The 15,095-nt window shown below is 54.5% G+C and overlaps 1 protein-coding gene across 1 annotated transcript in view; it reads left to right on the top strand.

The window, feature by feature from the left end:
• Window positions 1-14,661, top strand: part of LOC140385963 (SWI/SNF-related matrix-associated actin-dependent regulator of chromatin subfamily D member 3-like) — a 200,035-nt gene extending 185,374 nt beyond the window's left edge. Inside the window, exon 12 of the mRNA XM_072468607.1 lies at window positions 8,264-14,661. Within this exon, the coding sequence (XP_072324708.1) occupies window positions 8,264-8,317 (54 nt within the window). The 3' untranslated portion in view covers window positions 8,318-14,661. The remainder of the gene's footprint in view (window positions 1-8,263) is intronic.
• The last annotated feature ends 434 nt before the right edge of the window (window positions 14,662-15,095 follow it).

Consider the following 15,095-nt stretch of genomic DNA (forward strand, 5'->3'; position numbering starts at 1 on the left):
AGCAGGTCTGGCAGCATCTGTAGGGAGAGAAAAGAGCTGACGTTTCGAGTCCGATGACCCTTTGTCAAAAGCGGGGGGAGGAAACCCACGCGGACACGGGGAGAACGTGCAGACTCCGCACAGTGACCCAAGCCGGGAATCGAACCCGGGACCCTGGCGCTGTGAAACCATAGTGCTAACCACTGTGCTATCGTGCTGCCTCCATCACCCTCTCAGGAATTTTGTTCGAGACTCCAACCACCCCTCTGGGTGGAAGCAGATGTCCTCACATCCCTTTGACTCCTTTTGTCAATTATTTTGAATCTGTGGCCTGTGGTTTTTTGATGCCCTCTCGAGTGGGACCATTTCTCACTATTTACCCTGTCCACACCCTCAGCATCTTGAACACCTCTATCAACCTTCATTTTCCCAAAGAAAACAGTCCCAACCTCTCCAATCTAGCCTCCCGGCGATAGTTCCTTATCTCTGGAATCATTCTTGCGAATCCCCTCGGCCCTCACTGCGGTTTGGGGGCTTCCATTCAGCCCAGAGTCCGGCAGTCCGAACCCAACACGGGGAAGATTCACTTCAGCTTCAGAAAAGAAAAGGGGGCTGTGGTCATGACCCTAGAACTAGCGGATTGTGATTAAAAACCCACCCGGCTCACGGTCCCTCAGGGAAGAGAATTTGCCGTCCTTACCCAGACCAGATCCATGTCTGTCCCCAGACCCAGTACAACGGGCTTGTCTCTTAGTCACCCGGGCCCCCGGCGACATCAGATCCACCGCCAGTGATTCGCCTCTCGGTGAATGTCGAGATGGGCAATGCACGTCGGTTTTGGCAACGATGCCACATCTCGAGATCGAGTTATAAGAAATTTCATTGCGAAGTGATTTGAGTGAGAAACGAATGATTCATCCTGACTATCTCCTGCGTTAAGCAGCGAGAGCTGGTCAACTTGAATGGAGCGGTCGGTTTTCAGCGACCTGTGGTCCAATTTGCAATTCCTGAATTTGCTTCCCGTGGGGTTAATTGATTTGTAAATTGCGATGTTCCCACATTTCTTCCAGCCCCTCCCCTTTCACTGATTCTCTTTCCTACTCGATGTCCAAGCTCCCTCACTTTCTCTCCTGCAACATTTTATTCCCTCCCAGTTATTCGGTATTATCTTTGAATAAAACCTCCTGGAGTTTACTTCACTTGTTGGTGAGCGAGAGAAACCTTCCCCAGACCGTCCACAGCCTTCACCACTTTTGCGTTGGGCGCAGGGTAGTGTGGGCGGAGGGCTGCTGACAGCACTCGCTCCCAATACCTGCAAGTGCATCGGCAGTACCTGTAGAACCAGGTCGTACTCACAGCTCCAAACCAGGGATCCGTGGTTTCTCTCCGGAGAATCCCGGCTTCGTAGCTTCTCCGAGCCCTTGGCAGAGGGGGGGGAGACGGGACCTAAGGTTCCCATAGCGATACCTTCTGTTCATTTGTCTCCCAGGCAAGCTGGGTCAGAGGGGGAGGGAGGGAGATCTCAGACTGAGGGATGTTAGAGTGAGCGAGGAGATGGCAGGAATTAAACGTAAAGGTGGGAATTCTCGTGAGCGCTGGGATCCTCTGCACCCTCTGCCAGCACAGCCCTGACCGCGGGAGTCCCAGTGGTGTTGGGTGGCTCCAATGGGGGAATCCCGTTGACCAGCGGCGGGAGTATCGAATCCCACCGCCAGCGATCGGCACGATGCCGGTAAACACGCAGCTCAGGACTGGAGAATCCAGCGGAGGGTTAAGAGTTGTGAATTTGAGGAAGCGAGGATAATTTGCGGATGTTTGAGGGAGTAGGGAATACAGGTCACAATGGCAGGTGGAGGATGTTGTAGACTGGTGTCAGAAATACCAGCATGGGCTGGCTGGCCCGAGTGGCCTGTTTCTCTGCTGTGCGTCCTGTGTATTCCTGCGTAGATTGGTCGGGAGAGAGACCTTGCATGAGGGAGTTAGGATAACGATCAGCAGACAATTGTGCTCAGGATTGGGAACCGCGACAGACTGCTGGCAGCACGGTGGCACAGTGGTTAGCACGATTGCCTCACAGCTCCAGGGTCCCAGGTTCGATTCCGGCTTGGGTCACTGTCTGTGCGGAGTCTGCACGTCCTCCCCGTGTCTGCGTGGATTTCCTCCGGGTGCTCCGGTTTCCTCCCACAGTCCAAAGATGTGCAGGTTAGGTGGATTGGCCATGATAAATTGCCCATAGTGTCCAAAAGGGTGAGGTTGGGTGACGGGGATAGGGTGGAAGTGTGGGCTTAAGTGGGGCGTTCTTTCCAAGGACTGGTGCAGACTCGATGGGCCAAATTGCCTCCTTCTGCATTGAAAAAAATAGGAAATTCTATGATCTGGACCAGCTATGGGCCAGTGGGTCACACTCATTATTGGGGAGTCCCGAAGTGTTGGATGGTCAGTACTGAGGGAGTGCTGCACTGTCAGAGGGTCAGTACTGAGGGAGTGCTGCACTGTCAGAGGGTTAGTACCGAGGGAATGCCACACTGTCAGAGGGTCAGTACTGAGGGAGTGCTGCACTGCCAGAGGGTCAGTACTGAGGGAGTGCTGCACTGTCAGAGGGGCAGTACTGAGGGAGTGCCGCACTGTCAGAGGGTCAGTACTGAGAGAGTGCCGGACTGTCAGAGGGTCAGTACTGAGGGAGTGCCGCACTGTCAGAGGGTCAGTACCGAGGGAATGCCGCACTGTCAGAGGGTCAGTACTGAGGGAGTGCTGCACTGTCAGAGGGTCAGTACTGAGGGAGTGCTGCACTGTCAGAGGGTCAGTACTGAGGGAGAGCCGCACTGTCAGAGGGTCAGTACTGAGGGAGTGCCGCACTGTCAGAGGGTCAGTACTGAGGGAATGCCGCACTGTCAGAGGGTCAGTACTGAGGGAGAGCCGCACTGTCAGAGGGTCAGTACTGAGGGAGTGCTGCACTGTCAGAGGGTCAGTACTGAGGGAGAGCCGCACTGTCAGAGGGTCAGTACTGAGGGAGTGCTGCACTGTCAGAGGGTCAGTACTGAGGGAGTGCTGCACTGTCAGAGGGTCAGTACTGAGGGAGTGCCGCACTGTCAGAGGGTCAGTACTGAGGGAGTGCCGCACTGTCAGAGGGTCAGTACTGAGGGTGAGCCGCACTGTCAGAGGGTCAGTACTGAGGGAGTGCCGCACTGTCAGAGGGTCAGTACTGAGGGAGAGCCGCACTGTCAGAGGGTCAGTACTGAGGGAGTGCTGCACTGTCAGAGGGTCAGTACTGAGGGAGAGCCGCACTGTCAGAGGGTCAGTACTGAGGGAGTGCTGCACTGTCAGAGGGTCAGTACTGAGGGAGTGCCGCACTGTCAGAGGGTCAGTACTGAGGGAGTGCCGCACTGTCAGAGGGTCAGTACTGAGGGAGTGCCGCACTGTCAGAGGGTCAGTACTGAGGGAGTGCCGCACTGTCAGAGGGTCAGTACTGAGGGAGCGCTGCACTGTCAGAGGGTCAGTACTGAGGGAGCGCTGCACTGTCAGAGGGTCAGTACTGAGGGAGAGCCGCACTGTCAGAGGGTCAGTACTGAGGGAGCGCTGCACTGTCAGAGGGTCAGTACTGAGGGAGTGCCGCACTGTCAGAGGGTCAGTACTGAGGGAGAGCCGCACTGTCAGAGGGCCAGTACTGAGGGAGAGCAGCACTGTCAGAGGGTCAGTACTGAGGGAGTGCTGCACTGTCAGAGGGTCAGTACTGAGGGAGAGCCGCACTGTCAGAGGGTCAGTACTGAGGGAGTGCTGCACTGTCAGAGGGTCAGTACTGAGGGTGAGCCGCACTGTCAGAGGGTCAGTACTGAGGGAGTGCTGCACTGTCAGAGGGTCAGTACTGAGGGAGTGCTGCACTGTCAGAGGGGCAGTACTGACGGAGTGCCGCACTGTCAGAGGGTCAGTACTGAGAGAGTGCCGGACTGTCAGAGGGTCAGTACTGAGGGAGTGCCGCACTGTCAGAGGGTCAGTACCGAGGGAATGCCGCACTGTCAGAGGGTCAGTACTGAGGGAGTGCTGCACTGTCAGAGGGTCAGTACTGAGAGAGTGCTGCACTGTCAGAGGGTCAGTACTGAGGGAGTGCCGCACTGTCAGAGGGTCAGTACTGAGGGAGTGCTGCACTGTCAGAGGGTCAGTACAGAGAGAGTGCTGGACTGTCAGAGGGTCAGTACTGAGGGAGTGCCGCACTGTCAGAGGGTCAGTACTGAGGGAGTGCCGCACTGTCAGAGGGTCAGTACTGAGGGAATGCCGCACTGTCAGAGGGTCAGTACTGAGGGAGTGCTGCACTGTCAGAGGGTCAGTACTGAGGGAGAGCCAGTATGTCAGAGGGTCAGTACTGAGGGAGTGCTGCACTGTCAGAGGGTCAGTACTGAGGGTGAGCCGCACTGTCAGAGGGTCAGTACTGAGGGAGTGCCGCACTGTCAGAGGGTCAGTACTGAGGGAGAGCTGCACTGTCAGAGGGTCAGTACTGAGGGAGTGCTGCACTGTCAGAGGGTCAGTACTGAGGGAGAGCCGCACTGTCAGAGGGTCAGTACTGAGGGAGTGCTGCACTGTCAGAGGGTCAGTACTGAGGGAGAGCCGCACTGTCAGAGGGTCAGTACTGAGGGAGTGCTGCACTGTCAGAGGGTCAGTACTGAGGGTGAGCCGCACTGTCAGAGGGTCAGTACTGAGGGAGTGCCGCACTGTCAGAGGGTCAGTACTGAGGGAGAGCCGCACTGTCAGAGGGTCAGTACTGAGGGAGTGCTGCACTGTCAGAGGGTCAGTACTGAGGGAGAGCCGCACTGTCAGAGGGTCAGTACTGAGGGAGTGCTGCACTGTCAGAGGGTCAGTACTGAGGGAGTGCTGCACTGTCAGAGGGTCAGTACTGAGGGAGTGCCGCACTGTCAGAGGGTCAGTACTGAGGGAGTGCCGCACTGTCAGAGGGTCAGTACTGAGGGAGTGCCGCACTGTCAGAGGGTCAGTACTGAGGGAGTGCAATACTGTCAGAGGGTCAGTAATGAGGGAGTGCTGCACTGTCAGAGGGTCAGTACTGAGGGAGTGCTGCACTGTCAGAGGGTCAGTACTGAGGGAGTGCTGCACTGTCAGAGGGTCAGTACCGAGGGAGTGCTGCACTGTCAGAGGGTCAGTACTGAGGGAGTGCCGCACTGTCAGAGGGTCAGTACTGAGGGAGTGCTGCACTGTCAGAGGGTCAGTACTGAGGGAGTGCCGCACTGTCAGAGGGTCAGTACTGAGGGAGTGCTGCGCTGTCAGAGGGTCAGTACTGAGGGAGTGCCGCACTGTCAGAGGGTCAGTACTGAGGGAGTGCTGCACTGTCAGAGGGTCAGTACTGAGGGAGTGCCGCACTGTCAGAGGGTCAGTACTGAGGGAGTGCCGCACTGTCAGAGGGTCAGCACTGAGGGAGTGCCGCACTGTCAGAGGGTCAGTACTGAGGGTGAGCCGCACTGTCAGAGGGTCAGTACTGAGGGAGTGCTGCACTGTCAGAGGGTCAGTACTGAGGGAGTGCTGCACTGTCAGAGGGGCAGTACTGACGGAGTGCCGCACTGTCAGAGGGTCAGTACTGAGAGAGTGCCGCACTGTCAGAGGGTCAGTACCGAGGGAGTGCTGCACTGTCAGAGGGTCAGTACTGAGGGTGAGCCGCACTGCCAGAGGGTCAGTACTGAGGGAGTGCCGCACTGTCAGAGGGTCAGTACTGAGGGAGAGCTGCACTGTCAGAGGGTCAGTACTGAGGGAGTGCTGCACTGTCAGAGGGTCAGTACTGAGGGAGAGCCGCACTGTCAGAGGGTCAGTACTGAGGGAGTGCTGCACTGTCAGAGGGTCAGTACTGAGGGAGAGCCGCACTGTCAGAGGGTCAGTACTGAGGGAGTGCTGCACTGTCAGAGGGTCAGTACTGAGGGTGAGCCGCACTGTCAGAGGGTCAATACTGAGGGAGTGCCGCACTGTCAGAGGGTCAGTACTGAGGGAGAGCCGCACTGTCAGAGGGTCAGTACTGAGGGAGTGCTGCACTGTCAGAGGGTCAGTACTGAGGGAGAGCCGCACTGTCAGAGGGTCAGTACTGAGGGAGTGCTGCACTGTCAGACGGTCAGTACTGAGGGAGTGCTGCACTGTCAGAGGGTCAGTACTGAGGGAGTGCCGCACTGTCAGAGGGTCAGTACTGAGGGAGTGCCGCACTGTCAGAGGGTCAGTACTGAGGGAGTGCTGCACTGTCAGAGGGTCAGTACTGAGGGAGTGCAATACTGTCAGAGGGTCAGTACTGAGGGAGTGCTGCACTGTCAGAGGGTCAGTACTGAGGGAGTGCCGCACTGTCAGAGGGTCAGTACTGAGGGAGTGCTGCACTGTCAGAGGGTCAGTACTGAGGGAGTGCTGCGCTGTCAGAGGGTCAGTACTGAGGGAGTGCTGCACTGTCAGAGGGTCAGTACTGAGGGAGTGCCGCACTGTCAGAGGGTCAGTACTGAGGGAGTGCTGCACTGTCAGAGGGTCAGTACTGAGGGAGTGCCGCACTGTCAGAGGGTCAGTAATGAGGGAGTGCTGCACTGTCAGAGGGTCAGTACTGAGGGAGTGCTGCACTGTCAGAGGGTCAGTACTGAGGGAGTGCCGCACTGTCAGAGGGTCAGTACTGAGGGAGTGCTGCGCTGTCAGAGGGTCAGTACTGAGGGAGTGCTGCACTGTCAGAGGGTCAGTACTGAGGGAGTGCCGCACTGTCAGATGGTCAGCACTGAGGGAGTGCCGCACTGTCAGAGGGTCAGCACTGAGGGAGTGCCGCACTGTCAGAGGGTCAGTACTGAGGGAGTGCTGCACTGTCAGAGGGTCAGTACTGAGGGAGTGCTGCAGTGTCAGAGGGTCAGTACTGAGGGAGTGCTGTCCTGTCAGAGGGTCAGTACTGAGGGAGTGCTGTCCTGTCAGAGGGTCAGTACTGAGGGAGTGCTGCACTGTCAGAGGGTCAGTACTGAGGGAGTGCTGCAGTGTCAGAGGGTCAGTACTGAGGGAGTGCCGCACTGTCAGAGGGTCAGTACTGAGGGAGTGCTGTCCTGTCAGAGGGTCAGTACTGAGGGAGTGCTGCACTGTCAGAGGGTCAGTACTGAGGGAGTGCCGCACTGTCAGAGGGTCAGTACTGAGGGAGTGCCGCACTGTCAGAGGGTCAGTACTGAGGGAGTGCTGCACTGTCAGAGGGCCAGTACTGAGGGAGTGCCGCACTGTCAGAGAGTCAGTACTGAGGGAGTGCTGCACTGTCAGAGGGTCAGTAATGAGGGAGTGCCGCACTATCAGAGGGTCAGTACTGAGGGAGTGCTGCACTGTCAGAGGGTCAGTACTGAGGGAGTGCCACACTGTCAGAGGGTCAGTACTGAGGGAGTGCTGCACTGTCAGAGGGTCAGTACTGAGGGAGTGCTGCACTGTCAGAGGGTCAGTACTGAGGGAGTGCCGCACTGTCAGAGGGTCAGTACGGAGGCAGCGCCGCACTGTCAGAGGGTCAGTACTGAGGGAGTGCTGCACAGTCAGAGGGTCAGTACTGAGGGAGCGCCGCACTGTCAGTGGGTCAGTACTGAGGGAGCGCCGCACTGTCAGTGGGTCAGTACTGAGGGAGTGCTGCACTGTCAGAGGGTCAGTACTGAGGGAGTGCTGCAGTGTTGGAGATCCAATCCCTTTGATCAGACAATAAGCTGAGTCCAGTCTGTCCTTCGAAGGATGTAAAAAAATCACATGACCACCAGACAACCTACAGAAATAGCCGCAGAAGTAGGCAAATTGGCTCTTTGAGCCTGTTTAGCTGTTGAATAAGAATAAAGCTGAGCTGATTGGGCCCTAACTCTCCGTTCCTGCCTGCCCCCCTCCCTTCCCCCACCCCCGAGCCGGCCTCCACTGTTCTGTGGGGAAGACAATTCCAAACAATAATGACCGTCTGAACATACACCCTGGCAAACCCCCCCTCGGGGTTTTATGTTTCAATGCAATCGCCTCATTCTTCTCAACCCTAATGAATAAAAATCCTAAAACGCTCGATCTCTCCTGACCGGATAACCCCTTCATCCCAGTTTTGAAGGGCAGGACTAATATTTATCTCCGTACCAACATGGCCATAAGCGATCCTCTCATGGTCTTCCTGGGATCTTCCTGTGCACAACCAATGGCTGCATTGCCTACATCCCAACAGGGGCTTCACTTCAGGCGTGCTTCATCGCCTGTGAGGCGTTTTGGGGCATTCTGTTCATGGTGAGGGCTGGTGGAGAAAAGCGAGTTCCTTCTAACCGGTTTCCATTTTCCTCCTTAGATACAGCAGCGAAGACAGGAACTGGAGCAAGCCATGGGCGTGCGCAACACCTAAATCTCTCACTCGGACAATCGTTTCCACTGGAACGCACAGTACACTGCCGCACGTTAAACTGTCAGAAACGCCTGAGGGGCCCCCGTCTCACATCATGGGGCCGCTTTTCCAAGCACCTGCTGTCCCTTACTCTGTACTTTGTTTTTCCAAATTCTCTCCCTGCGCCACTCCCTCCCCCGCTCCCACAATATTCCCGACTCCCAGTTGCTGGTTTCACGTTCGTTCCCGAGCCCAGACCAGCGAGTATGTTCCCAGTTGCCCCATTGGTCACGTTTGGCTTCAAGTCCCGGTTTTTGCCCCCCCTCTCCCCACCCCCATTCGTCCCTGGTGTCCGCAGCGAAACCTGGGAGCTGGTTCCACAGCTGACGCCAAAGCAGGATTCGAACTGGGAGCCTGGACAGTTACCGGGACAAGGCAGTTGCTGTGCCACAGAGCAGGGCCTGGGGAGAGAGGAGGAGGTGACGGAACCTGCTACCATTCACACTAATTAAACAATGGGGTTTGACGCCCCTGGGAAGGGTCATGGCTTCTCCAACATGGGGAAACTGATGGGTTAGAACCTGGGAGGTTACAACCGGGCTCATTTCCGGCTCTGTACGTGCTGTTGCCTTGGAAACCATTTCCAGTCACCGTGCACTGCCCAAAACCCAAAAGGTTTATCCTCACGTAATCACACAATAAACTGAGTCGGACTCCGAACCCTGGGGTACAACCTCACTGAAAGGGTTTCTTTACTTTATTCATTTATGGGACGTGGGCTTCACTGGCCGGGCCAGCATTTACTGCCCATCCCTGGGGTCATTTAAGAGTCACCACATAGCTGTGGGTCTGGAGTCACATGTAGGCCAGACCGGGTAAGGACAGCAGATTTTCTTCCCTAAAGGACATGAGTGAACCTGATGGGTGTTTCCGACAATCGACAACGGCTTCATGGCCATCATTAGATTTTTGATTCCAGATTCTTTTTATTGAATTCACATTCCGCCATCTGCCCTGGCAGGATTCGAACCGGGGTCCGCAGAGCTTTACTCTGGGTCTCTGGGTCACTATTCCAGTGACAACACCATTACTCTGGGTCTCTGGGTTACTATTCCAGTGACAATACCATTACCCTGGGTCTCTGGGTTACTATTCCAGTGACAATACCATTACCCTGGGTCTCTGGGTTACTAGTCCAGTGACAATACCATTACTCTGGGTCACTATTCCAGTGACAACACCATTACCCTGGGTCTCTGGATTACTGGTCCAGTGACAATACCATTCCCCTGGGTCTCTGGGTTACTATTACAGTGACAATACCATTACCCTGGGTCTCTGGGTTACTATTCCAGTGACAATACCATTCCCCTGGGTCTCTGGGTTACTATTCCAGTGACAATACCATTCCCCTGGGTCTCTGGGTTACTGGTCCAGTGACAATACCATTCCCCTGGGTCTCTGGGTTACTGGTCCAGTGACAATACCATTCCCCTGGGTCTCTGGGTTACTGGTCCAGTGACAATACCATTCCCCTGGGTTACTGGTCCAGTGACAATACCATTCCCCTGGGTCTCTGGGTTACTGGTCCAGTGACAACACCGTTCCCCTGGGTCTCTGGGTTACTGGTCCAGTGACAATACCATTCCCCTGGGTCTCTGGGTTACTGGTCCAGAGACAATACCATTCCCCTGGGTCTCTGGGTTACTGGTCCAGAGACAATACCATTCCCCTGGGTCTCTGGGTTACTATTCCAGTGACAATACCATTCCCCTGGGTCTCTGGGTTACTGGTCCAGTGACAATACCATTCCCCTGGGTCTCTGGGTTACTGGTCCAGTGACAATACCATTCCCCTGGGTCTCTGGGTTACTGGTCCAGTGACAATACCATTCCCCTGGGTCTCTGGGTTACTGGTCCAGTGACAACACCATTCCCCTGGGTCTCTGGGTTACTGGTCCAGTGACAATACCATTCCCCTGGGTCTCTGGGTTACTGGTCCAGTGACAACACCATTCCCCTGGGTCTCTGGGTTACTGGTCCAGTGACAATACCATTCCCCTGGGTCTCTGGGTTACTGGTCCAGTGACAACACCATTCCCCTGGGTCTCTGGGTTACTATTCCAGTGACAATACCATTCCCCTGGGTCTCTGGGTTACTGGTCCAGTGACAATACCATTCCCCTGGGTCTCTGGGTTACTGGTCCAGTGACAATACCATTCCCCTGGGTCTCTGGGTTACTGGTCCAGTGACAACACCATTCCCCTGGGTCTCTGGGTTACTGGTCCAGTGACAATACCATTCCCCTGGGTCTCTGGGTTACTGGTCCAGTGACAATACCATTCCCCTGGGTCTCTGGGTTACTGGTCCAGTGACAACACCGTTCCCCTGGGTCTCTGGGTTACTGGTCCAGTGACAATACCATTCCCCTGGGTCTCTGGGTTACTGGTCCAGTGACAACACCATTCCCCTGGGTCTCTGGGTTACTGGTCCAGTGACAACACCATTCCCCTGGGTCTCTGGGTTACTGGTCCAGTGACAATACCATTCCCCTGGGTCTCTGGGTTACTGGTCCAGTGACAATACCATTCCCCTGGGTCTCTGGGTTACTGGTCCAGTGACAATACCATTCCTCTGGGTTACTGGTCCAGTGACAATACCATTCCCCTGGGTCTCTGGGTTACTGGTCCAGTGACAACACCATTCCCCTGGGTCTCTGGGTTACTGGTCCAGTGACAATACCATTCCCCTGGGTCTCTGGGTTACTGGTCCAGTGACAATACCATTCCCCTGGGTCTCTGGGTTACTGGTCCAGTGACAATACCATTCCCCTGGGTCTCTGGGTTACTGGTCCAGTGACAACACCATTCCCCTGGGTCTCTGGGTTACTGGTCCAGTGACAATACCATTCCCCTGGGTCTCTGGGTTACTGGTCCAGTGACAACACCATTCCCCTGGGTCTCTGGGTTACTGGTCCAGTGACAACACCATTCCCCTGGGTCTCTGGGTTACTGGTCCAGTGACAACACCATTCCCCTGGGTCTCTGGGTTACTGGTCCAGTGACAACACCACTACTTCACCGCTCCTCCGATTTCAGTTGGAGTGTATCTCCTTGATGCCGCCTCGCCCTGTGTCCTCGGCGAATTGAGTTTCAATCGTCTTCGTTCAGTTCCAAGTGGGAGAGGGGCAAATCCAGGCCTGAGAATGAGTAACTTTGCACCAAGAGGAGCGGAATCGCGGGAGTACTGAACGGGAAAGGTCCGGCTTTTAAAAATGTTCCTTTAATCATTTACGGGATGTGGGTGTCGCTGGTCAGACCAGTATTTATTGCCCATCCCCAGTTGTCCCTTCAGAAGGTGCGGGTGAGCTGCCTTCTTGAGCCGCTGCAGTCCCTGAGGTGTAGGTACACCCACCGTGCTGTTAGGGAGGGAGTTCCAGGATGTTGCCCCAGCGACAGTGAAGGAACGGCCGATATATTTCCCAGTCAGGGTGGTGAGTGACTGGGAGGGGAACCTCCAGGTGGTGGGTTCCCAGGTATCTGCTGCTCTTGTCCTTCTAGTTGGTAATGGCCGTGGGTTTGGAAGGTGCTGTCTAAGGAACCTTGGTGAGTTACTGCAGTGCATCTTGTAGATGGTACACACTATTTTCTTTCACTTCATGATTTAGTTCAACATCTCCATGTGACCAACAAGATAGTATAAGGGTTACCAGACTGACTATTTCATCCACCAATTCCTATAGCGCCGGAGAGAGAATTCTCTGTCTCTAACCCCGTGCTGTACCTGTCCTGGGAGTGTTTGATGGGGACAGCGTAGAGGGAGCTTTACTCTGTATCTAACCCCGTGCTGTACCTGTCCTGGGAGTGTTTGATGGGGACAGCGTAGAGGGAGCTTTACTCTGTATCTAACACCCTGCTGTACCTGTCCTAGGAGTGTTTGATGGGGACAGTGTAGAGGGAGCTTTACTCTGTATCTAACCCCGTGCTGTACCTGTCCTGGGAGTGTTTGATGGGGACAGTGTAGAGGGAGCTTTACTCTGTATCTAACCCCGTGCTGTACCTGTCCTAGGAGTGTTTGATGGGGACAGTGTAGAGGGAGCTTTACTCTGTATCTAACCCCGTGCTGTACCTGTCCTAGGAGTGTTTGATGAGGATAGTGTAGAGGGAGCTTTCTGGGAGTGTTTGATGGGGACAGCGTAGAGGGAGCTTTACTCTGTATCTAACCCCGTGCTGTACCTGTCCTGGGAGTGTTTGATGAGGATAGTGTAGAGGGAGCTTTACTCTGTATCTAACCCTGTGCTGTACCTTTGATGGGGACAGTGTAGAGGGAGCTTTACTCTGTATCTAACCCCGTGTTGTACCTGTCCTGGGAGTGTTTGATGAGGACAGTGTAGAGGGAGCTTTACTCTGTATCTAACCCTGTGCTGTACCTGTCCTGGGAGTGTTTGATGGGGACAGCGTAGAGGGAGCTTTACTCTGTATCTAACCCTGTGCTATACCTGTCCTGGGAGTGTTTGATGGGACAGTGTAGAGGGAGCTTTACTCTGTATCTAACCCCGTGCTGTACCTGTCCTGGGAGTGTTTGATGGGGACAGTGGATAGGGAGTTTTACTCTGTATCGAACCCCGTGCTTACCTGTCCTGGGAGTGTTTGATGGGGACAGTATAGAGGGAGCTTTACTCTGTATCTAACCCCGTGCTGTACCTGTCCCGGGAGTGTTTGATGGGACAGTGTAGAGGGAGCTTTACTCTGTATCTAACCCCGTGCTGTACCTGTCCTGGGAGTGTTTGATGGGGACAGTGTGGAGGGAGCTTTACTCTGTATCTAACCCCGTGCTGTACCTGTTCTGGGAGTGTTTGATGGGGACAGTGTAGAGGGAGCTTTACTCTGTATCTAACCCCGTGCTGTACCTGTCCTGGGAGTGTTTGATGGGGACAGTGTAGAGGGAGCTTTACTCTGTATCTAACCCCGTGCTGTACCTGTCCTGGGAGTGTTTGATGGGGACAGTATAGAGGGAGCTTTACTCTGTATCTAACCCCGTGCTGTACCTGTCCTGGGAGTGTTTGATGGGGACAGTATAGAGGGAGCTTTACTCTGTATCTAACCCCGTGCTGTACCTGACCTGGGAGTGTTTGATGGGGACAGTGTAGGGGAGCTTTACTCTGTATCTAACCCCGTGCTGTGCCTGTCCTGGGAGTGTTTGATGGGGACAGTATAGAGGGAGCTTTACTCTGTATCTAACCCCGTGCTGTACCTGTCCCGGGAGTGTTTGATGGGACAGTGTAGAGGGAGCTTTACTCTGTATCTAACCCCGTGCTGTACCTGTCCCGGGAGTGTTTGATGGGACAGTGTAGAGCGAGCTTTACTCTGTATCTAACCCCGTGCTGTACCTGTCCTGGGAGTGTTTGATGGGGACAGTGGATAGGGAGTTTTACTCTGTATCTAACCCCGTGCTTACCTGTCCTGGGAGTGTTTGATGGGGACAGTATAGAGGGAGCTTTACTCTGTATCTAACCCCGTGCTGTACCTGTCCCGGGAGTGTTTGATGGGACAGTGTAGAGGGAGCTTTAATCTGTATCTAACACCGTGCTGTACCTGTCCCGGGAGTGTTTGATGTGGACAGTATAGAGGGAGCTTTACTCTGTATCTAACCCCGTGCTGTACCTGTCCCGGGAGTGTTTGATGGGACAGTGTAGAGGGAGCTTTACTCTGTATCTAACACCGTGCTGTACCTGTCCCGGGAGTGTTTGATGGGGACAGTATAGAGGGAGCTTTACTCTGTATCTAACCCCGTGCTGTACCTGTCCTGGGAGTGTTTGATGGGGACAGTGTAGAGGGAGCTTTACTCTGTATCTAACCCCGTGCTGTACCTGTCCTGGGAGTGTTTGATGGGAACAGTGTGGAGGGAGCTTTACTCTGTATCTTTCCCCGTGCTGTACCTGTCCTGGGAGTGTTTGATGGGGACAGTGTAGAGGGAGGTTTACTCTGTATCTCACTCTGTGCTGTACCTGCCCTGGGAGTGTTTGATGGGGACAGTGTAGAGGGAGCTTTACTCTGTATCTAACCCCGTGCTGTACCTGTCCTGGGTGTGTTTGATGGGGACAGTGTAGAGGGAGCTTTACTCTGTATCTAACCCCGTGCTGTAGCTGTTAATGATGCTCTGTGTGCTGAAGGCCCAATTGTTATCGCTCTAGTTGTGGCTCCATGCAAAGCTGGATCTGTGCAAGTGCATCTGTGCATCGCTAAGGCACTGTAACCATGGTTACCGTGGATAAATGTCACATAATAAGTTCTGATCTTTGCAACGTTTGGAGATTTGTTGAGATATTTGCAGCAAATGAAGCCCAGGCATTGGTATTTAAGGAACATGGGAGTGAATTCGCTATCTGTGTTGGACACCTTGACGAGCTGTGTTTAGAGTTGGTTATGTGGCTGTACTGAGCGAGTTTGTATTATCGCTGTGTGTTGTGTCGGTTCACGATCTCTTAAACACTATAAATGGGTTCTGGGAACAGCACTGTGGTTGGCTTTGAAACAGCCTCACATGCCAATCAGTTCAGGGGCAAATAGAAATGAGCAACAAACGCTGAGCTAGCCGGGTCTCCCACATGCCGTCCAAAAAGAACTGGAATAAAAACACGAGTATAGTAACAGACTCCATTCTATTCTTCTGCTCCCTGCAGGATACTGACACTAGTTGGTATTTGAAATCACCGGGGGCGGGATTCTGTGATCCTGAGGCTAAGTGTTGACGCCGTCGGAAAGGCCGTCGCGTCTCTCGACGGCGTCAACACGGCCTC

Source organism: Scyliorhinus torazame, chromosome 11 (assembly GCF_047496885.1).
Source record: "Scyliorhinus torazame isolate Kashiwa2021f chromosome 11, sScyTor2.1, whole genome shotgun sequence".
NCBI classification, from domain to species: Eukaryota; Metazoa; Chordata; class Chondrichthyes; order Carcharhiniformes; family Scyliorhinidae; genus Scyliorhinus; species Scyliorhinus torazame.